General features: G+C 51.9%; 1 protein-coding gene across 3 annotated transcripts in view; it reads left to right on the top strand.

Moving 5' to 3' along the window:
- The first annotated feature begins 2,707 nt into the window (after positions 1 to 2,707).
- Positions 2,708 to 19,799, top strand: part of TRMU (tRNA mitochondrial 2-thiouridylase) — a 32,466-nt gene continuing 15,374 nt past the window's right edge. The window contains exons 1-4 of one of the 3 annotated variants that reach the window (XM_044982761.1): positions 2,708 to 2,799; positions 12,840 to 13,005; positions 16,866 to 16,972; positions 17,433 to 17,555. In XM_044982761.1, the coding sequence (XP_044838696.1) occupies positions 12,863 to 13,005; positions 16,866 to 16,972; positions 17,433 to 17,555 (373 nt within the window). In that variant the 5' untranslated portion in view covers positions 2,708 to 2,799; positions 12,840 to 12,862. Of the gene's footprint in view, positions 2,800 to 2,892; positions 3,048 to 12,839; positions 13,006 to 16,865; positions 16,973 to 17,432; positions 17,556 to 19,799 lie in introns of those variants that run through there. The other 2 variants (XM_044982753.1, XM_044982770.1) reach the window with 2 other exon arrangements.

Consider the following 19,799-nt stretch of genomic DNA (forward strand, 5'->3'; position numbering starts at 1 on the left):
GTTGAGGCTACCTTCTCTTCTTAGACATGGTGTATCTGGATCGTGGGCCAAATCTGGACTACCAGGTGCTTTTGAATGGATCCTGAATTTTTTTAATTTAGTTATTCTTATTATCTATTCTTATTGTTGCTGGGTTTTTTATTATTTTCTCTGGAGTCTGGACCTTGACCAAGAAATTTAGACCTTGACAAAAAAAAAATTGACTGTTCCTGGCTTAGGCCTACATCCTGATCAGACTAGCCAGAGAGGGAACCAATAGCATTACCACCAGCTTTGACTAAAGCCTGAGCACTGCCTGGCATGTGAGACTTGGGTCGGGGGCCAAGAGGGCAGGAAACCTGGGTCCCCTCCTTAGGAAAATTCTGGTTGTGCCCCTGGCTATAGAGTTTCAATCTTCTGTCTGTACCATCAAACAGCTCTATGAAGCAGATCCATCACTCACCTTGACCACTCCTTTGTCAAATGTCAACACGATCCCCTAGCTTTCTCCACACCATCATGTCTGACTTGCTCCATGTGTCTTGAGGCTGCATAACTCCCAGTTTCTATGTATTCATCCACGAAAGCTCATGCTCCAATATGTTTGTTAGTCTATAAGGTGTGACAGAACTCTTTGCTGCTTTTACAGATCCAGACTAACATGGCTACCCCTCTGATAGTTTCTATGTAGTGTGAGACCTTTTAGAAATCCATTCCCTAGAGCGGGGGCTCCCAAAGGTGGGCTGTAACACAGTCCCGGGTGGTCTGCCAGCACAACTCCATTCTCCAGTCAAGCTCTTAGTCAGGGCCGGCTCTAATGTTTTTGCCACCCCAAGCAAAAAAAAAAAAAGCGCCATCCCATCGTAACACCCCTCCCCCCGCAAGTGCCGCGCCACCGAAGCCCCCACTCCACCCAGCGATGCACCACCAAAACCCGTCCCCCTGAGCGCTGTGCCGCCGAAACCCCTGCCCCTCCTGAGTGCCGCGCCACCAAAGCCCCTCCCAGCGCCACACCGCCAAAACCCCTGCCCCCGAGCGCCGTGCCGCTGAAGCCCCCGCCAAGCCGTGCCGCCGAAGCCCCTGCTGCCGAAGACCCCGCCCCCCTGAGCGCCGCCCCGTGCAGCCCAAATCCCTGCCCCCCTGAGCGCCGTGCTGCCAAAGCTCCTGCCCCCCCGAAGCTCCCATCCCAAGTGCCGCGCCGCCCAAACCCCTGCCTTCCCCGAGCGGTGTGCTGCCGAAACACGCCCCCCTCCGAGTGCCGCCCGGCCGAAACAAAAACAAACAAAAAAACTCCAGCACCACCCTGCTGAACCAAAAAAAAACAAACAAAAAAAACCTGAGCGCCGCCCCGCCCCAAGGTGCCGCCCCAAGCACATGCTTGGTCGGCTGGTGCCTGGAGCTGGCCCTGCTCTTAGTAAATCTCTAATTCCATGTGACTCATGTAACCTATGTAAAAGCTATATAAATGTAATGTTTTGTGATGTATATATTGGACAGAGTTTAGAAATCTTTAGTTAAAAAAAACCAGGCTGTAATATGTCAACTTTAAGTCTCCTGAGTACAACTGTGTTTCACTGCCAGGTAACCTAGCAACATACACACAGTCCACCATTTACAACTGTAAAAAATAGCAAACAGTATTTCAGCCTCACGTGGATCGATTTATTTTTCCAAAGCAAGAAGGGTGCATTAATAGAGAAGATAATGAAAGTCCTGGACCACCTACAGCTATGCAAAATTAGCCAGCCAAAAAACATAAAGGGTAAGAAAATATGACAACACATACTTAAAGTTTGGATTCTCCTTTATGGGATTGGATAAGTATCCATTACTTCAGTGTGTTATAACTTATTTTATACTTTTATAATATTTTCTAATTAGTAGAGAGCAGGGTTGAGTCTTAGCACAGAAATTGAGATTTTACACTAAAAAAATTGAAAACAATATAGTGTTCAAAGTTGGACAGCTATTTTGTTTTAAAATTAACAATTGGGTTAACAATTTTAGTAACATTGTGTTGCTTATTGTTCAGTTTTATACATTGTGTTTTTCCTGTTTGAACACCACATACTACTCTCAACATGTATTCAAAGTGTAATTTAACTAAACCTGTTTGGCTTTGAAGATCTTGAAGGATTTCTCTGAGCGTATATTGCTGGGGATTTCTCTCATTACAATTGTTTATATTTAAATGAAAAGGACCCCAGACATTGTTTATTTGCAGTGTTATAGTTTGTGCATGTAATAATTACAATTAATAATTTGCCTTAAGAAGAGTTAGTAAGTGGGGCACTGTGCTTATTACAGCGGGGCCTCAGGGGGGAAAGTTTGAGAACCCCCGCCCTAGACGAAGCCTTTCACGGCGTGAGCCGTGTGACAGCTCTGCTTGAGGCTGCGCTGCACTCTGCCACTCAGGGGCTGTCTGGGGGAACCTCCTGCCTCGGGACCTGAGCCCAACTCTTGCTTCTTTTCTCTGCAGGCTTCCCGAAGGGGGGGGGGGGCTCCCTCTCCCCAGCACCAAGCTGCCAGTCCAGGCGGCTGGGGAGAGCGCAGGGCTGCAAGGCCCCAGCTGCTGGCTCTGTCGGCAGGAGGCCAGACCCCAAGCAAGCCCTACGGCGGGAACTCACAGGAAACGCGTTTCTACACGGAGGGACGCTGCACACGCTTCTTAACTGGTTCTCAACGGGGGAGCATCCCCTGCCCTCCCCCAGCAGAGCCCCGGGTGTGGGGCCGCCGGTAGAGCCCTGCGCCGAGCCAGCGCACGGCGCGGAGTCTCCGCCTTTCTCCGCGCCCCTCCCCCGGTGGGGGCGGGCTGCCCGGGTCAGTGTGCTGGGGAGAGCTGCTCCCTGCCGGCGGCTAGCGCCGGCTGCGGGGCACGTTCCGCTCCGCCCCCTGCTGCCCTAGGAGCCCTGGGCGGCGCGGCGCGTCCCGCGGGCCAGGCAGAGGCCGGACGGGCAGAGCGCCCCCGCGAGCCGCCCGGAGGATGCTGGCGGCGGCGCGGCGCGTGGTGTGCGCGCTCTCCGGGGGAGTGGACAGCGCGGTGGCGGCGCTGCTGCTCCGGCGGAGGGGTGAGGAGGCGGCGAGCCTGAGCGTCAAGGGCCTGTGCCGCGAGGGGGCGCGGGGCGATGAGACGGGCCGGGGCCGGGGAGGCCGGGACCCATGACGGGGGGAGAAGAAGGGCTGGGGTGACATGGGGGCACTGCCGGCTTTACAATGGAGCCGGGCCCATGCGCAGAAGGGGCCCCGGCCTGCTCTGCTCGCACTGTGCCCTGAGCCCCGCAACGCGCTGGCTCCCCCAACTCCCCGCCCACCACCTGCTCCTCTCAGCCTGCCCGCTGGCGGGCCAGCCAAGGGCTCCTCGCCGCCCCCTGGCCGGGCCCCGGTGCGGCAGGCTCTGCTTCCCGCTGCCCGTGTCCCTGGAGCTGAGCCGCCGGGCCTGGTGCAGAAGCCTGGCCAGTCTCAGCCAGGTGTGGGGGGCTTGGCTGTGCCCCTCCAGGCAAGTGGGTCCTGACGGAGTCTGGCCAGGACAGGCCCTGGCCTGACTGATTGTACCACTCCCGCCCCGGTACCGGCCCTCGCTGCGCTGGCAGCTCAGCCCGGCAGACACAGTTGCCTCCCAGTAGTGGCTGGAGGCAGGGCATGAGGGAGTGAGTCTCTGGGGGAGGAGGAGATCTCTGTGTGTTGGGGCATTAGCGAGTGGGGGTGCTGTGTGGGGTGCTGTGCAGTTGGGGTGGGGCTGTGGGCAGGGCGCTGTGCATTTGTGGCAAGGTCTTGGGGTGCTGGGCACAGTGAGTCCAGGGGGTCTCTGGCCATAGGAAATTGGGGGGGGATGTGTGGTGTGGCAAGGACCCATCACCAAGGGGACAGGGCATGCTGGCAGCACAAGGCTGGGTGTCTGGCAACTGCCATTTGTATATAGTGACCTCGTGCTGGGCGAAGCAGGGCTGCCCGTCATTTCATGTCATGTCATGCCCCATTGCCCCTGGCCGGCTCCTTACTCTGCAGACTGAGACAGATACACACAGACACACACACACCATGCTTCACACACCATATATGGGGGCCCACAAATATGTTTGTCGCCAGGCCCACAAAAGGTTAATCTGGTCCTACACTGGGAGGAGGGGAAGAAGGGCAGGCTGTCCTGGGGCTGTGGGGAGGAGAGGGGAGAAGGACTGGCTGAGCCTGTGACATGGGGGGAGAGGGGGAGAAGGGCTGGGGTGCCTGGGGTTAGTGACATGCAGGAGAGGAGGAGCAGAAGGGCAGGGAGTCCTGGGGCCCGTGACACGGGGTGGAGGGGAGAAGGGCTGGGGTTCTGGGGCTGGTGACATGGGAGGGAGGGGAGAAGGGATGGGGTGCCTGGTGTGGCATGGAGGAGAGGGGTGCCTGGGGCCTGTGATATGGGGAGGAAGGCTAGAGTGCCTGTGACAGGGAGTGGGGGAAGGGCTAGGAGTGCCTGGAGGTGCCATGTCATCAGTTGCTGCCTGTAAGAGTATTACGCTGTCCTGATTGTTGTCATGACAGACACTCCTCTTGCACATACCTGGCTGTACCAATTCATTCCAGGCTGATTTTCCTGCAACCTCTATCCCTTGAATTCATACAACAGTCATCCACCTTCTCTCTAATAGTTAACCTGAACAGTTTAACATTGTTCTTCTCTGCAATAGGCACAAAGGGTACGTTTATACTTACCGCGCGGGTCGACGCGGCGAGTTCGACTTCTCGGAGTTCGAACTATCGCGTCTGATCTAGACGCGATAGTTCGAACTCCGGAAGCGCTGCGGTCGACTCCGGTACTCCACCGCGGCAGGAGGAGTTGGCGGAGTCGACCTTGGAGCCGCGGAGTTCGCTTCCGCGGCGTCTGGACGGGTAAGTCATTCGAACTAGGGTAGTTCGAATTCAGCTACGTTATTCACGTAGCTGAATTCGCGTACCCTAGTTCGACCCCGGGGCTGTGTGTAGACCAGGGCAAAGTCTTGTTAAATGTCAGACGTTTTGTAGCATGAGCTTTCGTGCATCCGAAGAAGTGGGTATTCACCCACGAAAGCTCATGCTACAAAACGTCTGTTAGTCTATAAGGTGCCAAAGGATTTTTTGCTGCTTCTACAGAACCAGACTAACACGGCTACCCCTCTGATACTTAAATGTCAGGTTATTTAAAATATTAGCACATTTTCTCTCATGATTTTCCCAGTGTAGATATGGGCTTTCAGAGAATGAAACATGAATCTCTATTAATTTGATATCTCATGATTTGTTATGGCAAGGTTTGTATCAAACTCTTTTGATACTAAGGTTGAAGACTTTTTAAATTCACTTTTGTACTTACTGAGTAAGAAGGAATTCTTCTTTGAGTGATTGCTCCTATGCATTCCATTGTAGGTGTGCGCGCCGTGCGTGCACGGTTCTTCGGAACATTTTTACCCTAGCAACTCCGGCGGGCCCGCTGGCACCCCCTGGAGTGGCGCCGCCATGGCAGCTGATATATACCCCAGCCGGCCCGTCCGCTCCTCAGTTCCTTCTTTCCGCCCGTGACGGCTAGTAGGAACAGTGGAGTGCTCCCTTACCTCCACAGCCCTAGCGTTTCTCCATAGTTTAGTGTATATAGTTGTTAGTATTTGTTAAAGTTTCTTGTTATAGTCGTTTACTTAGTTGTATAGTGTAATAGTTAGGGAATTAGAGGGGTTAGCCCTCTTCTTCCGCCCCGGTGCGGGCTTATGCCCGGAGCACCGGGATTCAAGCCCTGCGTGGCTTGCCAGCGGCCGATGCCAGTGAGTGACCCGCACGACTCCTGCCTCCGCTGCCTCGGAGAGTCGCACAGGACAGATAAGTGCCCGATTTGTGTGGCTTTTAAGCCTCGGACGAGGAAGGAGCGGGACTCTCGGTTAAAACAGCTCCTTATGGAGTCGGCTCTCCAGCCTCCGGCACCAGCTTCGGCACCGAAACCGGCCTCCGTGAGCAGCGCACCGGCAGCACCGAGCCACTCCGGTACCGACACGTCTCGGCACCCTGCCCCGAAGACCCGGCACCGCTCGCTCTCCCCGAGGAAGAAGCAAAAGGTGCCGAAGACGGCCACTGCGAAACAGCAGCAGAAGCCGTTGGTCCAGCCGCCACCGACCAAAACGGTACAGGCTGAGACAGTGCACAAGAAGTGCACCGGGCCGTCGACTCCGGCGCCGCAAGGGCCGTCGAGTCCGGCACTGCCCAGCTCCCCGGTGCCGACCGAGGAGGAGCTGAGGCTCCCGTCCACGCCGGAGGCGTTCGCGACGGCGAGGGAGCTGATCGACCTCACGGCCGATACGGGCCATCAACTTCCAGCACCGCCGGTGCGGACAGTGAAGTCCATCGGGAAGCCATTGATGATGCGCCCTCCGTCTCCTGGCGGCCGAGGTGATCGGAGCACCATGATCCGCTCTCGCTCCCGTTCTCCCTCTAGAAGGCGGTCGCCAACGCACCGGGGCCGAGCCGCACGACGGTCAACGTCGAGACGCCGCTCCCCATCTCGTCACCGGTCGCAGTCCCGGTACCGCTCGCAATCGCGGTACCGGTCGCACTCCCGGCGGCGCTCTAGGTTCCGGTCACCAAGTCGCCGGCACCGCACCAGGTCCGGCTCCAGGCATCGCGGGCGATATCGAGACTCTCGCAGCCGCTCACGGCGACGTCGCTCCCGATCCAGGTCTGACTCCCGGCGCCGCCGGTCGAGCTCCCGGCACCGCGCTTCGCGGAGATCCCGTTCGCCCAGCAGACCGCAGGACGACCAGCACCGTCCGTCGGCACCGGAGCGACAGTTTACTCCGGCACCGGACGTCCGCCCGGGAACCGCAACGGCTCCTCCCTGGCCTTCGAGGGAGCCCTCAGTTGCTTCTCCTGAGGGCAGCGCGGTAGACTTTAGAGCAGGGTCTCTGCCGCAGGACCATGGACCCCAGCAGTGGGGATTTTGGGTGCCCTGGGCCCAACATGAGCAGGGACCTCCCCTCCCTCCGAGACAGCCTGGCTCGGCGCGCTCGGTGCCGGTGGCCACGGTCAGCAGGCCACCCCCGTCTCCAACACCACAGACCGCCACTCACGGCACGCCGTTGGGGCAGGAGACACTGGCACCTGATCGCCCAGAGGCAGAGCAGGCACCTGAAGAGGTGCTTCCAGGTCAATCCTCGTCCTCCTCTCCCGACGAGGCTGTGGCAGGGGCGTCAACATCGGAACCCCCGCCTATTGACCTGAAGGCGCACCAGGACCTTCTGCGGAGGGTAGCAAAAGCCATCAACCTACCCGTCGAAGAGGTCCAGGAGGTGGATGACCTCATCACGGATGTCGTGGGAGCAGACGCCCCCGTGAGAGTGGCGTTACCGTTCATCCGCACAATCCAGCGGAACAATGCCGCCATTTGGCAATCGCCATCCTCCGTCCCTCCCACCGCACGCGGCGTGGAGAGGAAATATTCCGTACCGCCTAAGGGGTACGAATATCTTTATGTGCACCCCACACCGGACTCCTTAGTCGTACAGTCCGTGAACGACCGGGAGCGTAATGGACAGCCGGCAGCTGCGCCCAAGTCTAAGGAGTCCAAACGCATGGACTTGCTCGGACGCAAGATTTACTCGGCGGGCGGCCTCCAACTCCGCATCGCGAATCAAATGGCCCTGCTATCCCGGTATACGTTTAACATCCTGGGATGCCTGGGTAAATTCGCGGAGCTGACCCCACAAGACTCCCGCCGGGAATTCTCGGCCCTCCTAGAAGAGGGCAAGCTGGCCTCCAGGACCTTGATTAAAGCAGCGGTCGACTCAGCGGACTCGGGGGCCAGGACGGTCGCGTCCGGGGTAACCATGCGGCGCATTGCGTGGCTACAGTCGTCCACTTTGCCGCCGGAGGTACAATATACCCTCCAGGACCTCCCCTTTGAGATGCAGGGCCTGTTTTCTGAGAAAACTGACACCAGAATTCAGACCCTGAAGGACGGACGGGTGGCAATCCGCACTTTGGGATACACCAGCCACTCAGAGGCGTCCCTTCCGGCAACAACCCTATCGGCCCGGGCCGCAGGCCAGATCTCGGCCATTTAATAACCGCAGGGCCCCATTCCGCGCAGACCATCGGGCGGGCGGCATAACCAGTCCCAAGGCTCGTCCAAGGCCTCTCAAGGCCCCAAGCCGGCCTTTTGATGGGACGCCCGAGGACAGCGCACCACTCTCACCCCTGGATCCATCCCCTTTGTTTTCAAGTCGTCTTTCCCGCTTCCTTCAGGCGTGGTGTTCTCTAACATCAGACAGCTGGGTGCTCAACACCATTCAGCACGGCTACCGCCTACAGTTTATTTCGCCCCCTCCCTCCCACCCACCTTCCCCGTCCCTCTTCAGGGACCCCTCTCACGAGCAAGTCCTCTTACAGGAGGTCCAGTCTCTGTTGAGCGTGGGTGCCATCGAGGAGGTGCCCCCCTGCAGGCGGGGCAGGGGATTCTACTCCAGGTATTTTCTCATCCCCAAGGCGAAAGGAGGTCTTCGTCCCATCTTAGACCTCAGGGAGCTGAACAAGTACCTCTGCAAACTCAAGTTTCGGATGGTAACCTTGGGGACCATTATCCCTTCCTTGGATCCGGGAGACTGGTTTGCCGCCCTCGACATGAAGGATGCTTACTTTCATGTGGCGATTTACCCCCCTCACAGACGCTACCTGCGCTTTATGGTCAACGGGACCCACTACCAGTTTGCGGTGTTACCCTTCGGCCTCTCCACCGCACCGAGGGTATTCACCAAATGCATGGCGGTCGTGGCCGCAGCCCTCCGTCGTCGTCGAATTCATGTGTACCCATATCTCGACGACTGGCTGATTCGTGGTCGTACCCAAGACCTGGTAGCAGCTCAGGTGTCCGAGATACTACATCTGTTTCGGTCCCTCTGCCTGCTTGTCAACGCCGACAAGTCCCACTTGGTTCCGACTCAAAGAGTGGAATTCATAGGAGCCGTCCTCGACTCCACTCTGGCCAGAGCCTGCCTCCCTTGGGCTCGACACGAGACGTTGGCCTCCCTTATACGGTCAATGCAGGCCTTTCCAACGACAACAGTGCGGTGCTGCCTACGTCTCCTAGGTCACATGGCAGCGTGTACGTTTGTGACCGCACACGCAAGGCTGCGACTTCGCCAGTTCCAAATGTGGCTGGCATCGGTGTACCGCCCTCAGCGCGACCCTCTGGATATGGTGGTGGTGGTGCCGAGTCCCGCTCTCCAGTCGCTCACCTGGTGGCTGGATCCGGAGACAGTCTGCGCAGGGGTTCCGTTCCGCCCTCCTCGGCCGTTGATCACCCTGACCACGGACGCGTCGGCGCTTGGATGGGGGGCTCACATGGGAGACCTGCACACCCAGGGCCTCTGGTCGGCCCAGGAGCTCTCCCTCCATATCAACGTCCGGGAGTTGAGAGCGATCCGTCTGGCGTGTCTCGCCTTTCTGTCTCACCTTCAGGACCGCTGTGTAGCGGTGTACACGGACAACACCACAGCCATGTTCTATGTCAACAAGCAGGGCGGAGCTCGATCCTCCCTGCTTTGCAAGGAGGCGATGCTCCTCTGGGACCTTTGTGTGACCCACTCGATTCGCCTAGAAGCGTTTTTTCTGCCGGGGGTGCAGAACACGTTGGCCGACCGTCTGAGCAGGTCCTTCGCCTCCCACGAGTGGTCGCTTCGCCCAGATGTGGCTTACACAATCTTCCAGAGGTGGGGGTTTCCCCAGATAGACCTCTTCGCCTCCCGGGCCAACAGGAAGTGCCACAGGTTCTGCTCCTTCCAAGGTCAAGCTCCAGGCTCCCTCTCGGATGCGTTTCTCCTGCCGTGGACAGAGTCCCTCCTTTACGCGTTCCCTCCGTTCCCGCTCGTCCACCGAGTGCTGCTCAAGCTTCGGAGGGACAGGGCTCGCGTAATACTCATCGCTCCGGCCTGGCCGAGACAACATTGGTACACCAGGCTGCTCGAGCTGTCGGTTCGGGATCCCATTCCCCTCCCGCTATGGCCGGATCTCATCACTCAGGACCTCGGCAGGCTTTGTCACCCGAACCTGCAGTCGCTGCATCTTACAGCTTGGTTCCTGAGTGGTTGACCGCCGCAGAGAGAGGATGTTCGGCGGCGGTGCAGCAAGTTCTGCTGGAAAGCAGAAAGCCTTCCACGCGCTCTACTTACCTCGCAAAGTGGAAACGCTTTGCGCTATGGTGTGACCAGCGAAGTCTTAACCCCTTCTCGGCCCCCATCCAGACCGTCCTCGATTACCTCTGGTACCTGAAAGGTCAGGGTCTCGCGATCTCGTCCCTCAGGGTACACCTGGCAGCGTTGTCAGCCTTTCGACCCGCTATAGGAGGTCGCTCCGTCTTCTCCAACCCAATGGTTGCCCGCTTCCTTAAAGGGTTAGACCGGCTCTACCCTCAGGTGCGTCCTCCTGCTCCGACTTGGGATCTGAACCTGGTTCTCGCCCAGATGATGGGCCCGCCCTTCGAGCCCTTAGCCACGTGCTCTCTGCTCCATCTCACCTGGAAGACGGCCTTCCTCGTGGCAATCACATCCGCCAGACGAGTCTCGGAACTCTGCGCCCTGACGGCGGGTCCCCCGTATACCGTCTTCCACGGGGACAAAGTGCAGCTTCGACCGCACCCGGCCTTCCTCCCCAAGGTGGTCTCGGCCTTTCACCTCAACCAGGAGATCTTCCTCCCGGTCTTTTACCCGAAGCCGCATGCCTCACCTCGTGAGCAGCAGCTCCACGCCTTGGACGTCCGCAGGGCCCTCACTTTCTACATTGACCGGACGAAACCCTTCCGGCGTTCGACCCAGCTGTTTGTAGCGATCGCAGACCGCATGAAAGGCGAGCCTGTATCTTCCCAGCGGATTTCCTCCTGGGTGACGGCCTGCATACGAACATGCTACGAGCTTGCTCGCGTCCCCCCGTGCCGACTCACAGCGCACTCGACCAGGGCGCACGCCTCGTCGGCCGCCTTCCTGGCCCATGTTCCCATCCAGGACATCTGTCGAGCGGCCACCTGGTCTTCTGTCCACACCTTCGCCTCCCACTACGCGTTGGTGCAGCAGTCTCGAGACGACGCAGCCTTCGGCTCTGCGGTATTACACTCCGCCACGTCTCATTCCGACCCCACCGCCTAGGTAAGGCTTGGGAATCACCTACAATGGAATGCATAGGAGCAATCACTCGAAGAAGAAAAGACGGTTACTCACCTGTAGTAACTGGTGTTCTTCGAGATGTGTTGCTCCTATCCATTCCAGACCCGCCCTCCTTCCCCACTGTCGGAATAGCCGGCAAGAAGGAACTGAGGAGCGGACGGGCCGGCTGGGGTATATATCAGCCGCCATGGCGGCGCCACTCCAGGGGGCGCCAGCCGGCCCGCCGGAGTTGCTAGGGTAAAAATGTTCCGAAGAACCGTGCACGCGCGGCGCGCACACCTACAATGGAATGGATAGGAGCAACACATCTCGAAGAACACCAGTTACTACAGGTGAGTAACCGTCTTTTCCTTATTTTCAAACCTGAAGAGCTGTTGAAAAGAGGATAGGTTGAATATTTTCCATTATCATTGCAGCTGCATTAAGGGCCCTTATATGGGAAGTGCTAGTCTTACATTTACTATTTGGCATAGAATTTTCAAACACTGAAAAATTTGAAATTATACACCTGCTGGGGGATCTATAGGAAGAACAAACCCTTATGTTCTTTGATAGGTTTAGAAACGTTAAGCACCAAATGCAGAGTTTTGCTGGGGTAACACCTGCCCTCTTGCATTCTTGGAATGATTCAAGAGAGGGGCACCAGGACCCATGTGAGTTTAGGGAAGGAGGAAAAAAGCTGCTGGGATGGGCCACCCTGAAACTCAGCTGGCAGGAGCAGAGAGAAGCATCTGTAACAGGACCCTTAGACAGTTATGCCATCTGTGTGCAACTGCTTTTTACAGTTTTTACTCTGGACATTCCTCCTTTCTGCTGATTGGCTGTTTGCTCCAGCTCCCTCCTGCCCCCTCCTTCACCATCTCTTCACTTCAGCCTCAGAGTCCATGCACACTTCTTTCTCCCCCTTCTCTTTTCCCTATCCCTTACCTACACACACCTACACACTTTGCCCCTCTGTTATCTTATTCCATCCCAGCAAAACTCAACACCACAAAAAATTTATGAAACTAACATGATGTGCAGCTGATTATTCTTCTTCACTTTGCTGGTATGTTTATGGTTTTGTGTTTTTCGAACACACCACAACAGGGCCCTGTTTCCAGTTGGGATCCTAAAGGTTACTATAATACACAATTTTTTCCTCGCTGGAAAAAAAATCTAAAATGTGTAATGATCCAGTATTCAACCTTAGTGTCACCTTCAGAGTTCTAGAACCAGGTGTTTTTAAATCTTAAAATTCGTATTGGACAATGAGTGGGTGGGGGGAAAGAGATCTGGATGTAGAATACTCTGGAAAAACTAGCCATGGACAGAAAATCAAATCAATAGAAGACTGGCTTTTAAAAATTCTTTTCAGAGTCTGTACATAAACAGGAATTACCAATATATGCAATGTAAAACAACTCCGGGTGCTTGGCATGTTCTCTGGGGATGTCAGGTGTTCAGAATGCTGGGGTGAAATAATGGTATTTGGAAGAAGTGAAAGAGGCTCTTGATTTTTCACCAAGCACACATCAATCTGCCTTAATGGCTTGTCTGAGTCTGTAGCAGGGAAGTGCAGTGTGAGGCACTGATGGAATGACTTCTTGACAACTATAAGAACACTCAGAATACTGTTGCCCAGTTGGGACTTGGAAGATCCAGAGTTTGGGTCTGATCCCTAAGAATATTTTCAGTATATGAATAATTCCTTTCCTCCTTCCTTAGGCTACCAAGTGACAGGGGTGTTTATGAAGAACTGGGACACTCTGGATGAACAAGGAGTTTGTTCTGCTGACAAAGATTGTGAAGATGCTTATAGAGTTTGTCAGAAACTGGATATCCCTTTTCATCAAGTTTCCTATGTCAAGGAGTACTGGAATGAAGTTTTCAGGTAGGATTGTTTTAGACACATTGTCTTTAAATATATACTTTCTGATAAAGTGTTAGTATGTGAACAGTGACGGGGTAGAGAATGGCAGAAGACTGACAAGGACAACTTAGTGTCTGTGGAGTCATAAGACCGTACAGAAATATCTTAATGTGCTAGAAATTGTTATTTGTTCCTTGTCTTACAAGTTTAGGATCACCACCAACTAAAATAGGTATGGGTCTGTTGGCATACTTACATACATTTACTCTTTGAATTGATAGATGGGATTTCTCTGGAATTAGGTTAATTCGGGTGCAGTATGTCATCGAGTTCCAATGCCTCCCTCTTTCTCTTTTCATCCATACTAACTAGCTGCAGTTTGAGGAAGAAAATATTTAACAGGAACTTCAGTTACTTTCATTTACATCAAATTGGAGCAAAAAACCCTGCATATTAAATTACTTTTACTCCAAACCCAGCTTACCGCCTAGTTGTCATAAAAAATAGCTTCACTTCTTTCAGCCTCCTTTGTGCTTTGTAGACCAAGTCCAGCAGGGGAGGGAGGGACTCCGGCCTCTGGGCTGGAGGGGGCTATAGGGGCTCGGGCATAGGTGTAGTTTGACTTCTATTTTGTGTGGGCAGGAGCCAGTGGGACTTGGGCCAGATCCGCATGGCAAGGTCCGTGGAGGAAGCGCCACCCCCTGACTCTCCTGACTCTCCTCAGCAGGCCACCTGCCTGTCTGGGTTGTGGGGGAGGGCACAACCAAAAATTATAACTCAGAGGTGGGGGGCTCAGCTCAAAAAGTTTGAAAACAGCTCTGGATGCAGGGAGGGGAATAGCTAGGGGCTGTGTGCTGGCAAGGGGTAGCTCAGGGTGAAGGAAGTGAGGTAGCTAGGGGCTGCATGCTAGGAGGGTTCCCCTGCAGTCCCTGTTCCCCGAGGTCTCTGCCAGTCATGGAGCTGGTCCCCCCACCCAGGCTGCTCTGAGGAGGCTGAGGAGCACCTTCAACCGCCTGCAGCAGCAGAAGACAGCTGCCTGCTCCAAGACAGCTGCTGTCCTGCACTGCCTGACTCTGGCTTCCTGCCTCCAACCTGGCCAGGGGGTGGGGAAGAGAAGGAGGTAGAGTGGGGGTGTGGAGCTGCCCCGGGACTGCTCTGCTCTTGGACTGCAGTTTTGGGGGTGGGGGGGCAACACCCCCATGTCCCCCCAACTCTGCCCATGGGCTCAGGGCTTCTGCCTCCTAGGGAACACTGGAGCTCGGGGCTCCGGAGTTCAGTCCTGCTGCTCCTGACTTCAGCCTCACAGGGGGCATCGGGAATTGAGCCTTCAACCCCGCAGCTCCTGATTTCAGCCTCATGGGAGGTGCTCTGGCTCTGGGTTTGAGCTGCAAGGCCCCGCAGTCTCCCTGAAAGGGTTCATGGATCCCCAGGGGGCAGCGGACCCCCTGTTGAGAACTGCTGATCTAAGAGACTGCCAAACAATGGAGATTTTCTGTCTAAAAATTGTTTACACTACAGCTTGAAAAGAAAAGGGGGGAACAAGGGAGTGCAGTTAAAATGAAAGCTTTATTTAATACTTCATATTTCAAATGTTTTAACTATTTTTTCTTCTTTTCTGTATCTTTAATAAAAGGTTAAAAGGATTTTTAATGCTATGTTTGTTCAGGTACTAAGCACTCTATACCGGTGGTTCTCAGACTTTTGAGTTTGGTGACCCGTTTCACACAGCAAGCCTTTGAGTGCGATGCCCCCTTATAAATTAAAAACACTTTTTTAATATATTTAACACCATTATAAATGCTGGAGGTAAAACAGGATTTGGGGTGGAGGCTGACAGCTTGCGACCCCCCCCATGTAACAACCTCACGACCCCCTGAGGGCTCACGACCCCGCAAGAACCCCTACTGTATACCAAGCTTCGGACCTTGTTTAACACTGCTTAATGTTGGACAGTGATAGGGTTAACAACTTTGGCCCATTTATTCCATCTAAATTAATATAACAACCCTACTCACCTCCACTTCCCCTGACTATGGGTCCCTGCTTCCTTCTTCGCCACCATTCTACGCTCCTCCATTCCCTTGTGACTCCCTGCTTTGCCCCCCTCTTCTCAGTTCCACGCATCATCAGATCCACTTCCTTGCTTCTCCGGGTCCTCTCAGCAGAGAAATACAATCAGGTTAAGCATAAGGCCTCACTTTGCTCAGCAAGGAAACACAGAGTGTCCCCACCCCATTTTCCCTGTTGATACAGGAGAGTGAAGAGGGGCATTATTCTACCCTCTTTGGGAGTGCTAGCCTGGGATCTCCAAATAAGAGAGAGTGCAACTCGAGGTCTTACGCCCACACTACTGCTTTCTTCAACCATTTCCTTCTCCTGTTTTCCCTACATCTTCACCCTTCAGTGCAGGGCTCACATGCAGTCTTTTACTCTAGCAAGCAGCTTGCCCTTTGCTAGGACTTTCTTCTGCCTCTTCACTCTGTGAACTTACCTCTTCCCATGGTTCCTGCCTCTTCAGGCCTCCTCTTCCTAGGCCTTTTTAACCAAGAGAATCACTCTGGGTTTGCCTTTTCTGTAGTCTCTAAGTCTAACCAATGTTAGAGAGATTCAGCAGCCACTCTTACTCCCCTTTTCCTTTGTTTTCTGCTTCCCTAAAGAACCTGCTGGTTACTCTTTTTTTCGAACTCCCTCTGACTGACATGAAGGGGTCTTAGCCTATGTCTACACTACAGTCTGTGTTGGCAAAACTTATGTTGCTCTGGGGTGCAAATATTCCACCCCCTGAGCGACACAGGTTACACTGACATAAGCGTTCGTGTGCACAGCGAGCTTCTCCCGCCGACATAGCTTATGCTGCTTGCAGAGGTGAGTTTTTATGGCAATGGGAGAGCTCTCTCCCATTGGCGTAGAGCGTCTTCACCACACGTGCTGCAGTGGTGCAGCTGTACCGATCCAGCAAGCTTTGCTGTTGCCTACTTTCACAGGCTCCCTCTGGGAACTATATCCTTCAAAATTTCCACTGGGCTGTAGTCTTTCTTACAGACTACAGTACCCTCTTATGAATAAATTGCCTGTTTGGCCTTGCCCTTGAATGTCAGAGAAGAAAAACAAGAGCGGTGCAGGTGTGGGTAGCCCAGCTGACTTAGTTGCTGGTATCATCTGTTAAATGTATGGGAAAAGGTAGTAAACAAAGGAAAAACCATTTTGTTTTGTGTTTTTAAAATGGTCTGTCAAATGTAAAAATGTAAGGGACAAGTCTGAGAGGTTGTTTCAGTTTATAAAGAGTAAATATAAACACCTGTGTGTTTTTTAAAAAATGTGTAAAGTACCTTTTAATTAGCATGTACTATTTGAGGGCAGAATCCTGTGCTATCCGTTTCTATTTATTTGAATGGGAATTGAGGACAAGAAACACCCTTAGCGCCTGATCCTGCATGTATTTCAGTACACATGCCCATCACCATAGTATTTAGGCGCTAATAGCAATTGTTTAAGCATTTTGAACATGTAATAAAGCATCATATAAGAGACAATCAGAGACTGTGGTGATGAGGCCACTTTTGTCCCTAGCTAAAAATATAAATGCTAAGCACTCTTCTTATTTTAATGTACAAAGATGTTGAAACTTAATTTGAGAAATGATAGTATGAGTTTAAATATGAAAAACTGTAGTTTAGTCCAGTCATGGAAAATCTTAAATGAGTGCTGTCTTATAGGTAAAATAAAATATTAATGAATCGCTCACATGTTTGCTTCTTGCACAGTATATGTTTAGTATTATTGATAGGTCTTAAGTTCTTAAGAGAAAGAAGTACTTTTCCATACTTGAATAGAATTATCTGACATAAAAAAATGTTTATAGTCATACATTTGTTTTACAGTTACCTTTTAAATGAGTATGAATTGGGAAGAACTCCTAATCCTGACATAATGTGCAACAAGCATATCAAATTCAATTATTTTCTCCATTATGCTCTGGATAATCTTGGTAAGTTGTCTTCAGGTTTGTTTGTATATACCCTATACTGCAAAAATGCTAAAGAGGAGCAAACTCTTTTTAAAATGTGCAAACACAATTTAAACATCTTTGTAGCCTTATACCAATATTTGTAACGTATTTCTTTTAAAGTGTTTTCAGAGATGTAAGTAAGTTTATTTCAGGGAACTATCTCTTTTGTGAAGAGAAGTTTAAATTTTGCATTTGAAGGTGCTCCTTGAAGGACAAAAAAATGGAAGTGTTGTACATCAAGAAATATGATTTTCTATTAAATATTGGGGCTGTATTAAGATTAGGACAGCACTGGCTAGCTATGTCAAGCTTCTCAGATGTCATTTATCTTTAAATTTTATTCCTATAATCAATTTCTGTTTCCAAATATTTCTATAACCTTTAATACTCTGAATATTGTGAAGTTCAAGTGCAATATATATTTTTAAACTTGGCATAGGAGCAGATGCAGTTGCAACTGGGCATTATGCAAGGACTTCACTGGAAGATGAAGAAATTTTCCAACAGAAACATATTAAAAGACCACAAGGGCTTTTCAGAAACCGATTTGAAGTTAGAAATGGTAAGCGGTTAATATGGCTTTGTCACAGATTCATAGGCCCAGTGCTTTCTCTTGGCTCCGTATGGTCCCTAGGAGGAACACCTTTCAGTGTCAGCCCTCCTCGAGGATCTCTCTCTCTCTGAGGTTAAGCCATTTGACTCCATTGCCTCCTGGACCACACCTCTAAGTTTTCCCCATGCCTGGTGTGACAAAGTCCCCTTCCCTCAAGGCCCCTGCCCCTTCCCCCTAGCCTGCCATACTCTCGCTTCTCCCCCATCCCTCCCCACCAGAGCCTCCTGCGCACTGCAAAACAGCTGATTGCAGCAGGCATGAGGTGTGGGGAGAAAGGGGAGGTGCTGATTGGCCGGCCTGCCAGTGGGCGGAAGGCACTTGGGGCTGGAGGCGGGGTAGCAGATGGGGGACTGCAGATGTATTACTGTGGCTCTTTGGCAATGTTCATTGGTAAATTCTGGCTTCTTCTCAGGCTGAGGTTGGCCACCCCGATATAGGCCATTAAGGATTCTTGTTCTTATATACTGAGAGATGGAAAAGTTCCTGATCTAACTTCTCTATGGTGTTAATTATTTTATATACTTTATGTCCCCTCTTATTTGACTCCTTTTTCATCTAAGGTATGCACTCTCTCTCTATATGAGAGTTTTTTCCTATGCCCTTCTTTATTCTTGCTGCTCTTCTTTGAACCTCCTCTTTTTTTTTTTGAGATGGGGTGACCAAGGCTTGTGTTATACTGTACATTTACTTCTGAATGGATTTGGAATAGTCTTCTCTCAACTGAAGTTAAGATAAGCGATTCTGTAAATAAACTGTTTGATAGTTCTAGATCAGGATATTTAATCCACTGTAAGTCACATAAGACTTCAAATGTAAGTGCTGTAGCTTGCTACTTTAGAGTTCAGAACCCCAGTGTCTCAGTAATAAATTGCCCGATCTGGACTCACCAGGAATTGGTGGGGGAAAAGAAGGGGGGGATGGTTAAATTCTCCTTGTGTTAAGATCCAAGAGGTTGGATCGGTGTTCACCAGGAACTTGGTGAAAAAGCCTCTCAAGGCTACCCAGGGAGGGGAAGGTTTTGGGGGGAAAGAGGGTGTTCCAGACACTGAGGAATCTGGATGGTGGCAGTGAACCCAGATCTAAGCTGGTAGTTAAGCTTAGAAGTGTTTATGCAGGTCCCCACATCTGTACCCTAAAGTTCAGAGTGGGGGAGGAACCTTGACATAGGGATAACAATCCTCTTATAGCTTAATTTTGGCAATTAATTGATCTTTGATTATTAGCAGGTAAATATGCCCGATGGGATGTTAAATGGGGTGGGATCTGAGTTACTAGAGATAATTCTTTCCTGGGTGCTGGTTGGTGAGTCTTGCCCACATGCTCAGGGTTTAACTGATTGTCATATTTGGGGTTGGGAAGGAATTTTCCTCCAGGGCAGATTGGCAGAGGCCCTGGAGGTTTTTCGCCTTCCTCTGCAGCGTGGGGCACGGGTCACTTGTTGGAGGATTCTCTGTACCTTGAGGTCTTTAAACCATGATTTAATGACTTCAGTAACTCAGACATAGGTTAGGGGTTTGTTACAGGAGTGGGTGGGTGAGGTTCTGTGGCCTGCATTGTGCAGGAGATCAGACTAGATGATCATAATGGTCCCTTCTGACCTTAAAGTCTATGAGTAAATAATTTCTAATATCGTATAACATGATTATGTTTGGTCTAAAATCTGATTTTTTCAATGGAAAATTGGGTTTCCAACTACAGTTTTTTTTAACAAAGCTGTCTGTTTCCTGTGGAAAATCTAAACTTTTCATTAAGAAAATGAATATCAAAAAAATGAAAATTTTGTCCAAAAGAGGTGGGGGGAGATAGACAGGTTGGTTTTTTTTTTTTTGCTGAAAACTTTGATTCAGAAATGCTGCTGTAGTGTCTCATGCCCCCGTTCTCCTTTGTAGGCCAGGCTATTCAGACAGATTAAAGCTCCCCTGATGCACCGCAGCCATGGTGACTCCCCTGATGCACTGTTGCATCTTGGCAAGGAAGGGGATGGTGTTGCATAATGTTTATTACTATTATTTATTATTAATTATTTGTATTACTCTAGCACCTAGGAACCCTAGTCATGGACCAGGACCCCATTGTGGGAAGGACTGTACAAAAACAGAACAAAAAGATGGTCTCTGTCCTAAAGAGCTTAAAATCTTAAGTATAAGACAAGAGACAAGAGATGGATACAGTCAGATGAGGCAGTACAAGGAA

Source organism: Mauremys mutica, chromosome 1 (assembly GCF_020497125.1).
Source record: "Mauremys mutica isolate MM-2020 ecotype Southern chromosome 1, ASM2049712v1, whole genome shotgun sequence".
Classification (NCBI taxonomy): domain Eukaryota; kingdom Metazoa; phylum Chordata; order Testudines; family Geoemydidae; genus Mauremys; species Mauremys mutica.